This window comes from Empidonax traillii, unplaced genomic scaffold, assembly GCF_003031625.1.
Source record: "Empidonax traillii isolate 1590-97213 ecotype Southwest subspecies unplaced genomic scaffold, ASM303162v1 scaffold170:size2694500, whole genome shotgun sequence".
NCBI lineage: Eukaryota > Metazoa > Chordata > Aves > Passeriformes > Tyrannidae > Empidonax > Empidonax traillii.
This window is the reverse complement of record NW_020955363.1, coordinates 1,028,698-1,046,192: the sequence shown is the minus strand read 5'-3', so window position 1 is coordinate 1,046,192 and position 17,495 is coordinate 1,028,698. Positions and strand designations below refer to the sequence as shown.

Genomic DNA, 17,495 nt, shown 5'->3' with positions numbered 1-17,495 from the left:
CTGTGTACAAAGGTTTAGCTTTTTTCCTGGCTCCCCTCTTTCCACACCAGTTAAAATTCCCCTCTAGTAAATTATTCACATACCTCATCATCTGAGCTGATATAGCTTCCAGAAATATTTTTTTCCAAGTATATTTTTGAAGTGGTTTGTTGCAGAAAGTCCGAGATCCTCTGTACAAGAAAGTCTCTGTCTTTCAAGTTGGCAAAGAGGAATGTCATTCTGTTTTTTGTGCTGATTGACAGTGGGCTGGGCAGCACGCTGGAACTGTCTGCCTTCTCCACTATTGTCACCTAGAGAGAAACAGGAGCTACAGCTTATGATCTTTAATTAATCAAGTTGCTTGGTCTAAGAAACCACCTTAATTCAATAAACCCATGCTGCTTCTGCCTTTGTATCAAGTCACTATGGGACATCCCTCTGCATGGGAAACATGATTTGTATACAAGGATTTACAAGCCTGAAAGATGAAGGCTGTCATCCCTCAAACAACTGCCTTTAGTACAATCTCCAGCAAAACTCCTCTGCATAACTTAGTTTATACTCTTCAGGTTTTATTTTAAAGGAAGCAGTAACACAAATTTCCGTCTTTGGGAGGCAGATCTACGGGCTTTTTGTAGGACTTCCAAATCCCTCTCCTGCTTCTCAGCACCAGTATAAGCTGAATCAATGAAGACTTCTGCTTACCTTTCATAGTCAATACATGTGAATAAGCCATTTTTGAGACAACACTGCTGTACTATTATATCCTAGCTGCATACTGCGATAACAACTGTCATTTTAGCTGTATTTTCACAGTACACAGAAACTTTGAACAAAGGGAAACTAACCCCATGTCTCCTCTTACAAAGGAAAGCATCTAACTCTGTAAGGTACAGGCTCCTGTTTGGCCTTCAATTGTCGGCAGAGCGGTCACTCATCTAACTGAACTCCATCCAATCTGTAAACAGTACTCGTACAACAATCTGTTGAGTACAGGGAACTGATTCCCTAAGCTTTCAGTAAATCATGTTAACACAAAGAAATGTCAGGGATAAGTCACACACAGCTGATGAATAACATAACAGTTGCGTGTTCTAAACGTCACCAATTATTAGCCTTAAAAATAAAATCAATTGATCAAGATTTTGCAGTTCATACACTGAGCAAACACAAATCAGAACTGTAAATATTGCTTTTATGACTTTAAATGATGTCTTGGGTAATGAAAACTAACTGCCTTCAGCATAGAAAGTTCAAACATTTCAGTTTGCTAGGACCTTTATTTTTGCTCCTTTTTAAAACATTTTTTGAAACAGAAATCAATGGCAAGACTTTAGTGCTATAATATTAATATCTTTCTAACTAAATGGATAGAATGACCATTTTCCACACACTTGCTTTGAAGATGTATTTAATGACTGCAGTGCACAGCTCAGGTGCTAAATCACTTCTCCCATCTTCCCACTTCCTTTTATTTTTCTGTTAACTACAAACATATTTGTTATGTTACAGGATCTTCACTAACATTAGTGAAATTAGTTTAAAAAAATTATTTTTCTTTTTCACTTAAAAACTGTTTGAGCACAATCAGCACAAAAGACAGATAAGTTCTAAAGGCACAGGACAGACATTACAGCAAGCATGCTCTGCTCCACTTATTTCCTATTCACACATCTGAAGTGCTGATCTTAGAGAGTGCACCTACTGTAGGTGCAGTGAGCAGTGCAATCAGCCACCAAAAATCATCTTTTCTGTCCATAATTTCTGAATCAATGCTTATTCTCTCAAAACACCTCCAGGATACCACAGAATACAGGAATTAGGTTAGGGTCTAACTCAAAGCTTTAATTAAATAGAAAGCTTTCCTTTAATTATTAAGGGTACTAATCAGTTGTTCTGAGGAATGACATTACCCCGTGGGTTACTGTTCTCCTTGCTGGTGCTGAGGCTTTAACCTGTTCACACAAAAGCACTTACATATTCCTTCAGCTATTTCTTAAAGCTTTAGAACTGCTTTGAATCCTGTGCTGCTGTGGCTGTGGTTATCAAAAGCAGTTGCTGAATCGGCATCCAGGAAAAGAGGCCCAGCTAAATGAAGACTTGGCTCTCCTCCTCCACCACTTTACCTGGAGGACCATTGTTCCCACTGATTCCCAGACAAACAGTGCAACCATAATTGAATGTCTGATCTCAAATAACCAAAGCCATTGCAACATGCTCTCAAGAAGCTGTGCTTCAACATTTCCAAACAAATACTGCTTTACTCTTAGTGATTTGTGGGGGGAAACAGTGCCCTGAAATATTCCACGGTTCTTCAGTTAAGCTAAACTGTCCTCGGTTGCATCAGCCTTGCTACTACTTCCAAAACTTTGCACAATTTTCCATCAACCCACAAATCAAGTCAACCATAAAAAACCTTCCCAACATAATGATTATTTTATTGCATCAAACAAACTCTTTACTGAGCATCTTCTTGAAGTAATCAGCTTTAAAAGGGAAACACACCAGTTTGAAAAATGCTGACAAGTATTTTCCATATACAGGAATAAACAGTTGCAAATCTGCATGAAAAGACAATTCAAAACTTCAGGATCTTTTTAATCTTTTTACATCTGACAAAAGCAAATCTTGTCTGTCAGATTTTTTAAAGAATTTTCACTCACTGATCTAGGAAAGTTCACAGTCCATCCCTCCCTATAAGGCACAAAAAATGTACAGTGGGGCTGTAAATCTGAATACAAATTATGGGACAGAAAGGACCCACAAGGGTTTGTGAAAACTGACAGAAAGAATTCCCTGTGAATTTTAGTAGTATGAATCACAAACTAAGATACACAGCCATTAAATATTACTTAGAACACATCAGAATGGTATGCTCACAAGAGATTAAAAGGATCAAAAGAGGTTTTTCAAAAAAAAAAAAAAAATCAAAGTTAGGATGCAATATCCAAGAAGACATTGCTTCATTATTTGCCCTACAAATTTACAAATACAAATATTTACCTCTCGAAGAGGGATAATAAGGCTGCACAAGTTTTCTTCTTTACTAGTAAAGCAAATGTAGTTTGTAGAAACAAACATCTGACCCAAAATATGCATTTTGTTGAATGGAGTCCAAAGAGTACAGTCTGTGTGTCCATCTAATTTCTCATCCTTGGGAAGTCGGAACAATGCACGGTATCTCTCACTCTTTGCTCTGGCATCAAGATCCCTGAAAAATCCCGCAGAGAGACTTTCTTGTTTTAAGAAATACATAATAAATTTTAAGATATATTTTATGCAAATCATTGCAAGTTACTTGCAACACACAACTCAGCTAAGCATGGAGTGTACAGCAAAACAGTGGAAACAGTTTGCATGTAGGGGATGTACAGTCTTCACTTTTGGAAGGCTCTAAAACTGCATGAAAAAAAAATAAATCTGCCATGAGTGACTTAAACACTGATCCTGGCTTCTCAGAGGGGAAGGACTGGGTGAGCTTCTTATATTCAGCCCTACTTTCTGAGAATATATACAGTGAATCCATTTTTTATTAAATAGTAATAAAAAATGTTTCTTTGAGGCTTTTTTATTAACTTGATGGAATCCTTAGGGTTAGAGTTTGTTAACAATTTCAAGCTTTAATCTTGATAACATATTCAGTGCAAAACACTTACTATTAAGAAAGACAAACCCCAGGGATCTATTGCATGTTAGATGTCACTAAGTAGTGAGAAATATAAACAAGCACCAATTATAATTCTGTATGGTTCACTAAAATGATCAACATATAATGAAAAAAAAATTAAAAAGGAACTACCTAACTGCAGTATTATACAAAAGAAGCAGAAATATTTTCCAGATAGTTCTTCGTCCCTTAGGATTTTATGTCAATTTTTGTAACTCTGTAACCTTAAAGTAAGTTTTATATAGAATTCATTATCTAGAGTCATTTTTCAATCCCAGTTTTAGGATCAAGTATGAATGTCAGGCATATTTCTTAGTAACACTTAAATCACTTATTACCTTCCCCTAGTGACATAAAATGGCCTTAAAACAGATACCTAATGCAGCTAGTGTGGTGAGATACTCTAAAGAGCTTCTGAACAAACTAGAACTTGGCTCTAGTTTATTTTTTACAATAAGTTCCTATTCAAATGTTTTTTCCCTTTCCTATTTCAACAGGACACAAAGTAATCATATTCAAATAATTACTCACATTTTGCCACTGCTGGAATAAATTATTCTTTTTGCAGTAAATGACAGCAACATTAGAAAACTTCTGGACAAAATCCTGGAAGTAAAAAGGGTTGAGGAGGAACGAATGACTAAGAGCCAGTGCTACCTACCGTTTTAGTGCAGATACTTTTTTTGGGGATTTCTTTTTCAGTTTGGGTAATGACCTGTCTTGTTCAAATCCTTCATTGTCCAAAAGCTGTCGCATAGCTATATTGGCAAGCTGTTCCATTAGTTTAAATGTCTCACTGATATTAAGGAATACTGAGAAGAAATGTTCACTTGACCTTGTGCTCACTTTGATCATATCAGGGAAGAGCAGTGTAGCATTCTTTTCAAGTTGAGTGATGTCAACCCAGCGGATAACTAACTTTGCTGAACAGGAGCAAACAAAGAAAAAACATTCAGCACAAAAATGAGCATATTCAAGAGCATTTATCTTCCTCTTCCTGTGAAGTGCATTCAGATGAATTCTCCTTGCATCTTGAAAAGTTGGGAGCTCAGCATAAATAGACCCAGCTTGTACAAACAAACTACTATCACCCGCCAAGCAGCAGATAAAACAGTTTAAATACCACTTAATTCATTTACAGAACACCACGCAAGCATTACAATGCTGGCTAATCTAATGTAACTTATCATTGCCACAGCACTTGCTCAGACTCTGATATGCTCTTTTCCTATGGAAGCAAAGAAAACAGTCTAAGCACATCAGACAGGCTTGTGTTATTTTTATATAATTAAAAGTTTGAAATATTACAGCAATGACAGATCCTTTGGTTTTTTTTCCAACACCAATACAGGTGGTGTACTTAAAATGGAGGCTAAATCTATATTTACAAAAAAAAAAAAAAACAACAAACAAACAAACACTCAAGAAAACCCCCCAAAAAAACACACAAAAAAAACCAACCAAGGATAAAAAGGAAAACCAAACATTCATGATCGGGGACTGATCCATTGCCCATAACCAAGTACTGTAGATTCTATTCACCTCCACACTGCTTTGAATTAACTCCCTCTAGAGCAGACTGGTTGCATCCACACTGTGTAGCTCATTCTGGGTCTCCTCTGAGACCTTTATGTTCTGGAGTTGTACAAGACTGCATGTGGCATTTGGGGGTTGCAAAGTCTGCCAGAGGAGTATTGCAGGATTGTATAAGAGCAGAAGGAGCCAAAACTGGTGTGATCTCGTCCCTATTCCCTTTCGGGCACAGTCCTCGAGGTGAACCATGTCTCTAAGCAATGTACAGGTATTGTTTTAGAGAGAACTACTTTGAGAAATACTAAACAAACAAGGGAACAAAAGCGTGCAGTGAAGCAGGGTGACAATCAGGGAATTGCTCCCTCCTCCTCTTTTCCTCATCAGTGCCTTTGTACCCCCAGCATTCAGCAAGTGAACAGTAATAAACTACAGAAGATTTCCTAATAATTCTTAGATGCACAGGTTACCATTTCACCGAAAACATACCTTCCCTGCCCATAAGGAAAGAGTAAAAGCAAAGGTGATTAATGCTGAGATACACCCAGCCCTGACGGGGCACCTTCCCCTTCCAGTAACTGCAGGAGTAGTAGTTCACCAGTTTCTCTTCTTCTGGCATCCCAAACAGCTTGTGAAATTTCACTATGGCTTCCTTGAATTTTTCTGTATCGTCATCCTCTTTGATGCCATTGATTTTGTTGTACTCAGCGATGATGCCCTAGAGTAGGGAGTGAGAGAAGCACACATCATGTTAGTTGCCACGGGGCATCAGATATCCTAATTACCATTCTGACTTGTAATATTTTCCTCCTCCACATAAATGTGCTCCCTGGGATAGGATTTCACCAGAAAATTTTTTTCAAAAGGGAAAGAAAAATAAAAGGAAAAAAGGATCTGTTATTTATCAGGGAAAATACCAAACAACTTCTCTGACCCCTTTCACTGGACCTTGAGTAAAAGAGGAGAGCAAAAGGAAAAAAAAAATCTTCTATTAGATTAACTGTCATGATGGAAAAATTATTCCCACTTTCAGGTGCAGACAAGCTTCATGAAATTTGAAGTGGCAACTGTCTGGTGAAAAGCTGCTCTTGATATCTTGAAGACTACAGTTTCTTCTGTTCTATGCTGAAGTGCCGGTCTATTCACTTATTTTTCTCATTTCTTTTATAATAATCTCTATTGCCTTTTATATTAAAGTTATAAAATGGAAACTGACTGTTTGCCTTCAACTTGCTCTGTATTTACATGGAATGCAGAATATAAGAGAATTCACATTTAGTAACAGAAGGAGTATAATACTATTTTTGAGTAATGTTTAGTAGTATAAGACTAAATTCACATTTAGTATTTGTCCAGTTCTAAGAAGTAACAATTTACTTAAAGGATTATATTTCACAAGAGAGAGGTCTTCTCATATGTTACCATGACCATCTATAGCCCTCAAATCTGAGTCACTAGTAAAACACAAGCAAGGATTCTTAAGACAGTTGACTTACTACATGAAATGTTAAAAAAAGAATGAAAGAAAGCGAATGCTTAGAACACACACCCAGTGAGCATAGTTATGTTGCTTATAATCAATCTTTTACCAAGTATTTATCTTTAGATAATTCTTAGTGCAGATAAAGTACATTTTACCAGTATAGCTACTATCTCTCCTACGAAGAAAAAAAGAAGTTCTGAGAAAACCAACACCCTCATACACCCCACAACCAACCAATCAAATAAATGATCCAGCAACCCCTTATGCATGAAATGTAAATGCCAGAACTAACAATTTAACTACACAGAAGAGGGGAAAGAGACATTATTAGTACACAGGAAAAAAATTAAGCTTTGCACTGGAAAAACAGTTACGTAGAAAACTGTCAAAGTTTAAGACAAGCAACAGCACAATTAATTTTAGAACTTAAAATGTCTGAAGCCTTGCCTATATATTTACATGGGGGGTTTTTCAGATCACAGTGCTATAGCTATGTGCACTAATCCCAGTTTCCCAGATTTTTACACACGTTACTACTTAGCATCTGGTTTTCCTTCAAAGACACAGAGCAGCCTAGGGACTACCAGGTCAAAGCTGTTTAGAATTCACATCAGTTTGCCTTCCAGAGTCACATTTATCACAAACAATATTTACAGTAGTATATACCCTACCTGTATTTTTCCTCTGACAAATGTATTTATGTCATTCTCATTTTCAAAGATTGAAAGAGTTTGCAACAAATGCTGTTCAAGCCATTCCCAGTGTTCAGTGATCTCCTTCCTTGAGCAACCTGTACATAAGAAAAAAAAACAACAACCAAAAGTAAGAAAAGAAGTATTTCACCAGCGTCAACATCCTCTTAATTATAAACAGAAGACTCTAAGAAAATGTGCCAGTAATTGGAGATGCAGGATTTCACTACATGCCATCCCTCTGGAAATTCCAAAATTTTCTCCCATTGTATTTAATTTCATAATAAATAGGCAGCAGCGTTCAAGACTATTCTGTGAGAAGCACAAGTTACTTATGTCAGTATCATGAGCAAAAGCCTCCTAAATGTAGAATTGTAACTACAATGACACTGAGCTGCCTAATGTGACAACATTAAAGAGTTAGAAAGGTATTACCTGCATATTTCAGGAACTGACAAGACAACCCCTACAACTGTATATTCTAACACTGGTTCAGAAAATCTCCACCACTAGATGCACCTACAAATTACGAAACTCCTGACAATTCTACTACAATGTCCCTTCCTCCAAAGAAGAGTGCTGAGTGACCTATAAAAAATCTGTACCTGTTAGGGGAAGACAATTGTTAGAGGTGATTTATTTTTAATGATGAAATAATAAACTACACTTTGATGACCCTTGTTTCCTTAGGAGATCAAAAGGGATCAAGTGAGACAACTGATACTGAGGAATCTGCAGATATGTAGTCTGTAAAGCCTTACAGAAAGGGATGAAAAAGCTTCATGTATGAACTAGTGTTCATAAATGCAAAGCTTTGCTTCTATTTCACTTCAGTAATTACTGATTAATGAAAAAATACTTCATTATTACAAATGGATTGTAATAAATATAACTTCTATTTTGATCCTGTTCTCAACATCTTCCAGATAAAGTCATTGGTGCTCTTCAGGATCTCCCTGTGCCCCCCTCCTAGAAGGAAGAATAAACCCAAGTACTCAAAAAAAATTGCCCCCCACCACAAAAAAAGTATGTCATATCAAAAATCATGTCAAAATTAAGTAGTTTCAGAAAACAAACATTACATATTCATAGAGAACCTACCAGCTAAATAATGCCTACAGAACCCAACAAAAAGAGGGGCTCATGTGAAATAGCCATTGGAAAGAGGTTCAACTGCAACAAGTTGCTCCTAATAACTTCAGCTTCCTTCAACAGCAAATGATGGGAACAATATTCTTTGTACAGCATATAATCAGAGCTTTAACACAGCTCCAAGAAGGCAACAGAATGCAACATTCTGTGCAACTTCCAGGGGAATTTCACAATTCTAGTTGTAGTACGGATACATAAATGATGTTGCAGAGCAGCCTCCATATGTAATCAATATTTCAGAACCACAGGTGCTTCTCCTTAAAACTACTGGATGCAACCAGACCTTTCTGGAACTCAGGAGGTGGTCTGAAGACCATTTTATTTCTTCTTGGCTTTTACACTGTTGTAAAAATCAACCATGAAATGCATGAGCTATGTATAAAAAACTAGACTGTCATCAGAAAAACTGCTTATCTCTTGAAGATCAGTGACAAGCAGTGCAGGCACAATATCATGATGAACTATTAATTAAAGCTGTCTATTTTAGGTTTGTGGTTCATCAATTATTTTTCATCACTTCTTATGGACCTGCTTTGGTTGACTATTCTCGACCTGAGAACTGAGATGGATTCTCAACAATCCACCTGATTTTTACCACCGCTTTTTGTCCCCACTATATTACTATTTACTCTCCCAAGTCTCAGCAGATCATGAAACCAGCACAAAACCTACACCCCAGTTCTCATCAGTTCATCATCACAGGCTAGATCTTTCTCTTTGTTTTGTTCACTCAGGCTTAAAAAATGCTTTTGCTGCAACGTTTTAAACTACAGGTTATTTTCTCTCCACTACTGGCACGTTTTTGCCTATCTTAGCGTATTAAACTCTGCAGACACCAAGGTCAGTGGAGAAGGAAGGGGAGGAGGTGCTTCAGATGCCAGAGCTGAGGTTCCCCTGCATCCCACGGTGCAGCCCATGGTGAGGCAGCTGTGCCTCTGCAGCTGGCAGAAGACCACTGGGATGCAGAGATCCACCTGCAGCCTGTGGATGAACCCACACCGGAGCAGGTAGACGTCTGAGAGGAGGCTGTGATCCTGTGGGGGGCTCATGATGGAGTGGGCTGCTGGCAAGGACCTGCTGACCCATGGAGAGAGGAATACACACTGGAGCAGATTTCCTGGTGGGACTTGACTAATATCCCCAAGTGGAGAGAGGATGAGAAGGGGCAGTTGCCTGGCAGGTGAGGTGCAGTAACAGCATGAGCAACATGGGAGTGTCTCTCAGTGTCACAGTCAGGCTCCCAACACATAGGTTGGTTTGTCTAAGGTAGGAGGTGTAGGTACAGAGGGAGAGTGACCAAGTTAAGTTTTGAGAAAAAAAATGTAAAAGTCATATAAACACGCTTTCAAACACACTCAGAAGTATAATCTCAGTTTTGTTTCAGCTGGTGACTAAGAAATAGGAATGGCGTAACTTGAGACAGTTGATGAGGCTGTCATGTCCAGTTTTCTCTTCCAAGAAGATGTACTTCCCTGAGATGCTTGTTAGTCAACCTGAACTGGCTGCCATTAACAAAATGCCCTGCAAGAGAACCTGAAACACTTCAGGGAGCCTAAAATTGTTCTTGCCAGTAACTGCAGGTTCAGGAATGGACTGGCAAAACCTCAATTTGCACAGAGAGGGAGGACAAAATAGTTACAGGTAAACTCAACAACACTCTAAACAAAACTTGTTAAACAAAACACATAGGCTTTTCTAAAAACCTTGTCGGAGGCATGTAATAACAGTTTAAGGCTGGTGCTTTAAAGTAATCAGTACCTCATTTTTGTTTTCACATGTGTAACTTCTATGAAAATGCATATAAATATTATTACCACAAAAACCCCACAGCAGTTCTATACCTGAAAAGCACACAAAGCCATTGTATAAATGACTGATTTTATAGCTGGGTAAGGACCTAAAAAAGTTCCTTTCCAACCAGAGTTTACAAATATCAACACCATTTTCCCCTTAAATTGAGCACTAGCAGATGGGGAGGGACACTGATGTGGAAACAGAAGGGCTATTGCAATATGAAAGGCTGATCATGTACAGCATTTTGGATTTCTAGAGCATTAATACGCTTAAAATTGATCTTGCAAAATTACCAATAACATCTTTCCAGTATAATTCAGTAGACAGAAGTCTAAGTCATGACACCTTTAACACAACACTGCACTGGAGAAAGGACTGCTAAGAAGCCTCTTCTCCAGAGCTATAAAACCTAAGATCTATGAGCTACCATTCTCATACAGCCTAGATCAGTAGAGTTAATACCTAAGAAATTACCATCCAAAATTAATTATAAATAAATCTTGTGTGTAAACATAATGTAAATAACCATTTCAGAGCAAACAAACCCCCTTGGATTACTTTCACCCTTGGAATAGTTTTGTACCGAGCAAGACCAAATGTCATACAGCATGAACAAACAAGGAAACAATCACATTTCTTTGAGTCAGTCTGTACATCTACTTGCTGAAGATGGAGATTATTTCTTTACTGAAGACAGAATCACGGAATATGCTGAGCTGGAAGAGACCCACAAGGATTACTGAGTCCAGTTCCTGGCACTGCACACGATCATTCCCAAGATTCACACCATGTGCCTGAGAGCATCGTCCAAACACTTCTTGAACTCTGTCAGGCGTGGAGCTGTGACCACTTCCCTGAGGAGCCTGTTCCAGTGCCCAACCACCCTCTGGGAGAAGAAACTTTTTCTAATATCAAACCCAAACCTCCCCTGACGCAACTTCAGCCCATTCCCTCGGGTCCTGGACCTGGTCACCACAGAGAAGAGATCAGTTCCTGCCCCTCCTCTTTCCCCTTCCTCTCATGAGGAAGTTGTAACTGCAGTGAGGTCTCCTCTCAGTCTCCTCCGGGATGAACAGACCAAGTGACTTCAGTCACTCCTCATACGCTCCTCCTCAAGGGCCTTCACCATCTTCACTGCCCTCCTTTGGACACTCTCCAACAGTTTAATATCTTTCTTACATTGTGGTGCCCAAAACTCCCACAATATTCAAGCTGAGGCCGCCACGGTGCAGAGCAGAGCGGGACAATCCCCTCCCTCAATCGAATGGCGATGAAGAATATGACACATTTCTGTAAAAGGAAGAGCTTACAAGTACCAAATAACCAGCACTTCCCTTAGGGAACATGGAAGGACAATGCAGGACAAATCCGAGTTGCATAGCTAAATGCAGCCAAACTACTTAGTAACCCATGTATTTTTAACAACCCTTGATCAGTTCAGACGGAATTGCTTTAGTTGCAAATTCATAAAAAAACCACACTGCAGAGCCTTAGGGAACCCTGGGCCGCTCAGCTTCAAGGTTATGTAGATAAATTATTTGCTTTCTGTAAAATTTTACCTCCCTGTTAAACCCACTCTATTCCCCTCAGGTGACAAGACTAAGCTAGTACAGTCTTGTAATTTAACAAAAATAACTAAGCCATCAACCAGATATTAGGAGACTAAAAATTCAAGAAACACTCCACTAAACAAAAATCACAGATACATACATTAACTACATTACCAATTTCAATTAGGGCTAAGACTCATAACTGAAGAGCACGTTTATTAATAGTAGCTTAAATGTAAACACAGTACCATATTTTTGCGTAAAATCCACAATATCGGTCACAGAAGAGAAAAAAAAATTCCCACAGTTCATCAACACCATAAATTTCTACATGAATGGTACATTCATTTATTCTAGGGCCATAATTCATCTGCCTTCCACTTTATGCATCTGGTTATCTGAGGACACACACTGTAGGTATAAAATTATAGTCATTGCCTATAGGCACCATGCAAAACAACCTACAAATATATACTTAAAGAAAAGTCATATGGCCTATTTCCAAAGTTATTTTCTTTGGAAATGAATCTGCAAACAGCAAGAAAACTTGTGTCCTCAGTTACCCCCTTTCAAGTTTATGGGAAGGAGGTGGTTACTGATGGCTGCACATTGACATCTGGATGAAGGGAAAAAGGGATTGTATGTGCAACTACCTCTATTTGTGCACCAATAGTGTAAATAAACATACAGGCAAGTACTTTTAAACTTCTTTCTCATGACTGAGATCCATGCAAAGCTGACATGCATTTTTTACGGTCACAGCAGAGTAGATGACAGTACAAAGCAAGCAGTTAAATGAAGATTAGGAAAAAAACTTCATAATATTGACAGTTTCATTAATATCAGGGTTTACTATTAGCTGTCACAAAGATAAATTATGTCATATGAATTTTAAAATCCTGAGAGAGTTAGTTCTAACAGATGTAGAGGGGGGAAAAGGCTGTTTAAATTGATGCCTTCTTTTAGGTCTGATACTATCAAAAATAACAAGAAATACTTGTGCTAATAAGAGCCAATAAAAAATTTGCTATTGGATCTAGAATGTGACACAGGTTTGATATGTCCTTCATCAGACACACAATTGATAGTTTAATATAGCTCCTAAGAACAGAGCCTGCTCTGAACTATTTACATTGTTACATCTATAGCAAATCTTCATCCATTCCTCCTCCTCTTCCCTTCCCAAGAGGGGATTTTTCTGGAGGAGAAGTCATCCAAATTATCTAAATGCCAAAATTTTTGTTGAGAGAATGTGCACTGATGAGACAGAACTGTTAGACCAGAAGAGTCCTAGAGCTTCATTAACTAGTATTTCTGACGTCAGGCAGTGTTGAGGGTGCTGGAGGTTACCAGGCCATTCTCATCTGCCCTCTTTTCTCAATTTTCTTTCAAATGAACTGAATTTTAGCTGTTGCCTAAAACAGCTGCTGAGACTCTTGAGTTGGAGGTGTTGCATCGAAAAGTTACCATTTGTTAAGCTTGAAACTATCAAACTGAGGATCTGACTTTACAGGCTTAGCCAATCAAAGCCAAGAGACCTTCATCTTCTGCATTCAACTCGGGACACAAAACCAGCAAACAAAACATGAGACCAACTACATTCTCTTTAATGCTACTTACAGTTGGTACCTGACCACAGAAAGAAGCATTTAGTACAGGATCTGATGCATTCAAAAATCCTATTTAATGTATGAACATTGTTTTTATAACTCAATTGTTTTCATAACTCAACTGTTTTTCAAAACTCAATTGTTTACACTGTTAATGACAGAAGGAGCAGTCTTACTGTTAGATCTACCCAAGTTGGAGCATTAATGACCAAAACATACACTTCTGTATTTAACTCTAACCTAGCTACTATCTTGCTGGATTTCTAAGCATATCACATTTAGAAGGACCACATCTGAAATAAACATCCATGAGGTAGGCATCCCTGGGATCTAGATGGTATTATCCTGGAGGAGACTGAGTTCACACCCAGGAAGTGCTATCAGTGTGTATGTACGCAGGTGAGCGCTGGGGCTGCATATTTTTCCTGGTTACCATTGCAAGGGAAGCCAGGTGCCCTGTCTCGGTAATTTGGGGCCTATTACTCAGGTACTCCTCCCACCATCCTCTCTAGAGATACCCCACCACCCAGGAATGCTGCACTTTAGAAGCGCTGCAGGAGTGAGCCACGGGCATGGAGAAGAGCATGCAAGAACAAGGAATGGACACTGTATTGCTTGCCAGGGTACACCCTTGGGAGATGAAGAGTGGGAAATAGCAGAGGCTTCTGTCCCTACTCCATAGCCATTCCTAGTTTCACTCAGTTACTGTGCATAACACACACACACTCTGGCATTCAAGTCTGACTATTAGAAGCTTGTGAGCATCTCAGTTTCACCACTACAGCAGGTTTTCACCCTGACCCATTTATTTGTCCTGAAACGACTGTGCTCAGCAGGAAGGCTGCTCTCTAAGTTATGTGACACAGTATCCAGGAAGAATAAAAATCCACACGTCAGTGTATTTGTCCTTACCACAGGCAATAGTCCAATAGACCAGGGAGTCTGGAGCTTGGTAGAGGATTCGATATGGTGCCACTCTGGCACTGGAGTCCAACACGACATCAAGAGTACCCACAAGGAGACCTATGGAACAGGAAATTATGATGAATAAACAGTGATGGATCATGTAATTCCCCAGGAGGGGGGTCTGCAGCCCCTACCCATTTCATTTCACCCTTCATGGCAAAATGCAGACCTATATATTCATTGCCATGCTTGTTGTCTCACGTTGTAAAGAGGAAAAGTGACCCAAGAAGGAAAAATCTTCCGTTTCAACAGGACTTCAACTCTTAAACGTACCTCAATTCTAGCACAAAGACAAACAAATTGAAGCAAAGCAAAAGGTAGTTGTGTTATAAAATCATGTCCACAATTTATTTAGTTCTTTCCTGTGTTTCATACACTGTTGGAACCCTTGGGAAAAAAAAAAAAAAAACACCAACCACAACCCTCTCCTCCAACACCAACAGAAAAAACCCAGACAATACACCCTGAAAGGTTCAAAACTGGAATGTCAGCTAGGAAAAACTAAGACTTCCAGCAAAAATAATTTTGCTACTTAACAGTCTGATTCTTCAGGGTAGAAAGGATCAAAATGCCTTAGAGTCAAGCTGTTTTTCAGACGAAAGGATACTAGGGAAAGACAAAGCCATACTGTTTTCCAGAAGTGGCTTTCAAAATTCTTTGCTACTGAGGGGGCCATCAACAGTTGCATACCAAAAGCTACCAATAATTCCTAACTATATTTCCACAAATTCTTGATCCTTCTTGTATAATAAACGACACACAAAACAGAACTCTAACCCTCCAAAACTCTCTCCCACAAGAAAGATTGATTTATTTTTGAAAGACATAAAAGGTTTCCCCCTTTTCACCTCCAAAAGAATTTCTCATCTACCCTGCAGAGATGTCAGATTTAAATTCTCATGTTGAAGTTCCCAGCAAATTGTTTCAATTGTTTGAAAAAAATTTCAAACACATTGAAAACAAATGGATGAAGTTCTGAAGATTTTTTTTCCTGCAAATATTTATTAGGGTTTTTTTTGTAAACAGCTGAAATAAACATTTTAAAACACTCCTGATAAAGTTTCTTCTCCTTTCAAGTGGTTGTTTTCATCTTTTACTGTCATAGTTTTATTAGTTCCTCATTCTCCTCTGTCACAACTGGAACAGAAGACTCTTTCCCTCGCTGTTCTTCTTTCAGATTTGCATTATGCATCACAAAGAGAAAAAAGCACTACCCGTTTTCCATCTCAGTAGATCCCTTAAATCTGAGCTGAAACTGATACTTAGAAATACCCTGCTTATCAGTGATTTTGTATTTCCCCATTTTATGTTTTTTATTTTGTATTTATTTATGTTTTTGTATTTTGTTTTATACAGATCTTCACAGGCCACATCAGTTGTAACCTCTTTCTGCCCAATGCATTCATATCCACCACTTTTTAATACAAGAATTCTAAAATACATGAGAAACAAGTCTGGACACAACATGAGGACATTAGTAAGGTGTGTTACAAAGCTATCTGCTGATTATAGGATAGGAACAAAAATATTAATGTAAAATATCCCAATATTCTTTAGTCTAACTAGCTTTAGCCACTCCTATTGCCATTTTAATCCCTCATCTCTCACACATTTTGATTACTGGTGTACAGTGAGAAGCTGCCTCTGAACAATCTCCTCCCCCAGTCCTGCTAGATACACCCTGATTCCCTCCAAATTCAGGAAAATTAAGTAGGTTATAATGGTAATGTTACTTTAATTTTTTTTTTTTTTTCTCCAGTTAAATATACTCTCCATCTGAGCTTCACAAACCCAGTATGGTCCTGGTCCAGAACGAACATGACTGCTTGAACCAAGGGCAAAGATCCTCAGACACTTCAAGCTGCCAGTGAGCTCAAGAGTTCTGCTCAGCTGGAGTGCAGACCAAGCCAGACACTACACTGCCTTCATCCTCTGGGTTTGCTGCAAACATAGCAGAATTAAGCAAAAGATTCTTTATACTTTTCAGCTTCACATGACCACTGACAGTACTAAATATGCACTAGGCATGATGTAATATCTAAATAAAGTTGTATGCTGGCCAAATGCAATCTTCTCTGAGCTTACAGAAATGCTGTTAATTCCCTGCATTCTTTAAAAATATGCTTGTTTCTCTCCTCCTGCTGTATTTCCAAATTTGTTGGTGTGTGGGTGGTCCTGCCAACAAATTCTGCCCCTAGTTCTTGGAGGGCACTGCAGCTGCGAAAACTGGGATATGCAGGTAAGATCAGGGAGTCAGAACAAACCTACTGACTTGGTGCAGAAATGTCAAGTACAGAAGAGTTTCCCATCCTACCTCCTTTTCCCCTGGATATGGGAGACAGGAGAGGAACAAGCCCCCAGTGCTACCAAACATTGTAAGATAGAGTATGTATCCAAGAAACGTGGAAAGCACTATAAAAGAACCCAAAAGACACTAACAAAAGAGACAAGCCAGCACTGAAACAACAGATGGGAGGTAGGAAAGGAAAACAATACTTTGCAATGGTGCAGTAAGTAGGTGTTGCCCTGGGGTTTTTCAGCAGTGGAAACAGGACATGGAAATAACCGTGTAGTGAGGTTAAAAGAAGGAAATTCACAGAACTCCAGAAGATCCCACGGAAATTCAAAATCTAGCTTACCAAGATAATTGTAACAGAGAGTTTATCAGGAAAATCTTACTTCTATCATGAAATAGCTATTTTGACAGATAATATATGCGATATTTTTTAAAAATTATGTGGTTTTATAACATTAAAATTGGTTAATATTTCCTTGTGCAGTCATGCAGCTACACCTGCCTGCCCTCCTTTAGGAACTGTTCTAGTTTGCATTGTTAAGTCAGCATTGTCTTTTTGGTTTTTGGATATTTGTTGTTTGGTTGGGTGTTTTTTTGCAATGCAGACATGTGATGCAACCAGAACGAAGTCACAGCATTTCATGCTGATGATCTCTTTGGGGACTTTCAACATGAAGTAGAAATGAAAATTAAAAAAAAAACAACAAGACTGTTAACAGCATTTTAATACTGTTCATTAATTCTTCATAGAGCAAGTACCTTTTCAGATGTGATTA

General features: G+C 38.5%; 1 protein-coding gene across 1 annotated transcript in view; it reads right to left on the bottom strand.

Moving 5' to 3' along the window:
• Window positions 1–17,495, bottom strand: part of TBC1D9 (TBC1 domain family member 9) — a 53,034-nt gene that overhangs the window by 23,539 nt on the left and 12,000 nt on the right. Inside the window, exons 2-7 of the mRNA XM_027885680.1 lie at window positions 14,370–14,480; window positions 7,331–7,449; window positions 5,666–5,894; window positions 4,308–4,569; window positions 2,983–3,190; window positions 84–290 (exon numbers count right to left, since the gene is read on the bottom strand). Of these exons, the coding sequence (XP_027741481.1) occupies window positions 84–290; window positions 2,983–3,190; window positions 4,308–4,569; window positions 5,666–5,894; window positions 7,331–7,449; window positions 14,370–14,480 (1,136 nt within the window). The remainder of the gene's footprint in view (window positions 1–83; window positions 291–2,982; window positions 3,191–4,307; window positions 4,570–5,665; window positions 5,895–7,330; window positions 7,450–14,369; window positions 14,481–17,495) is intronic.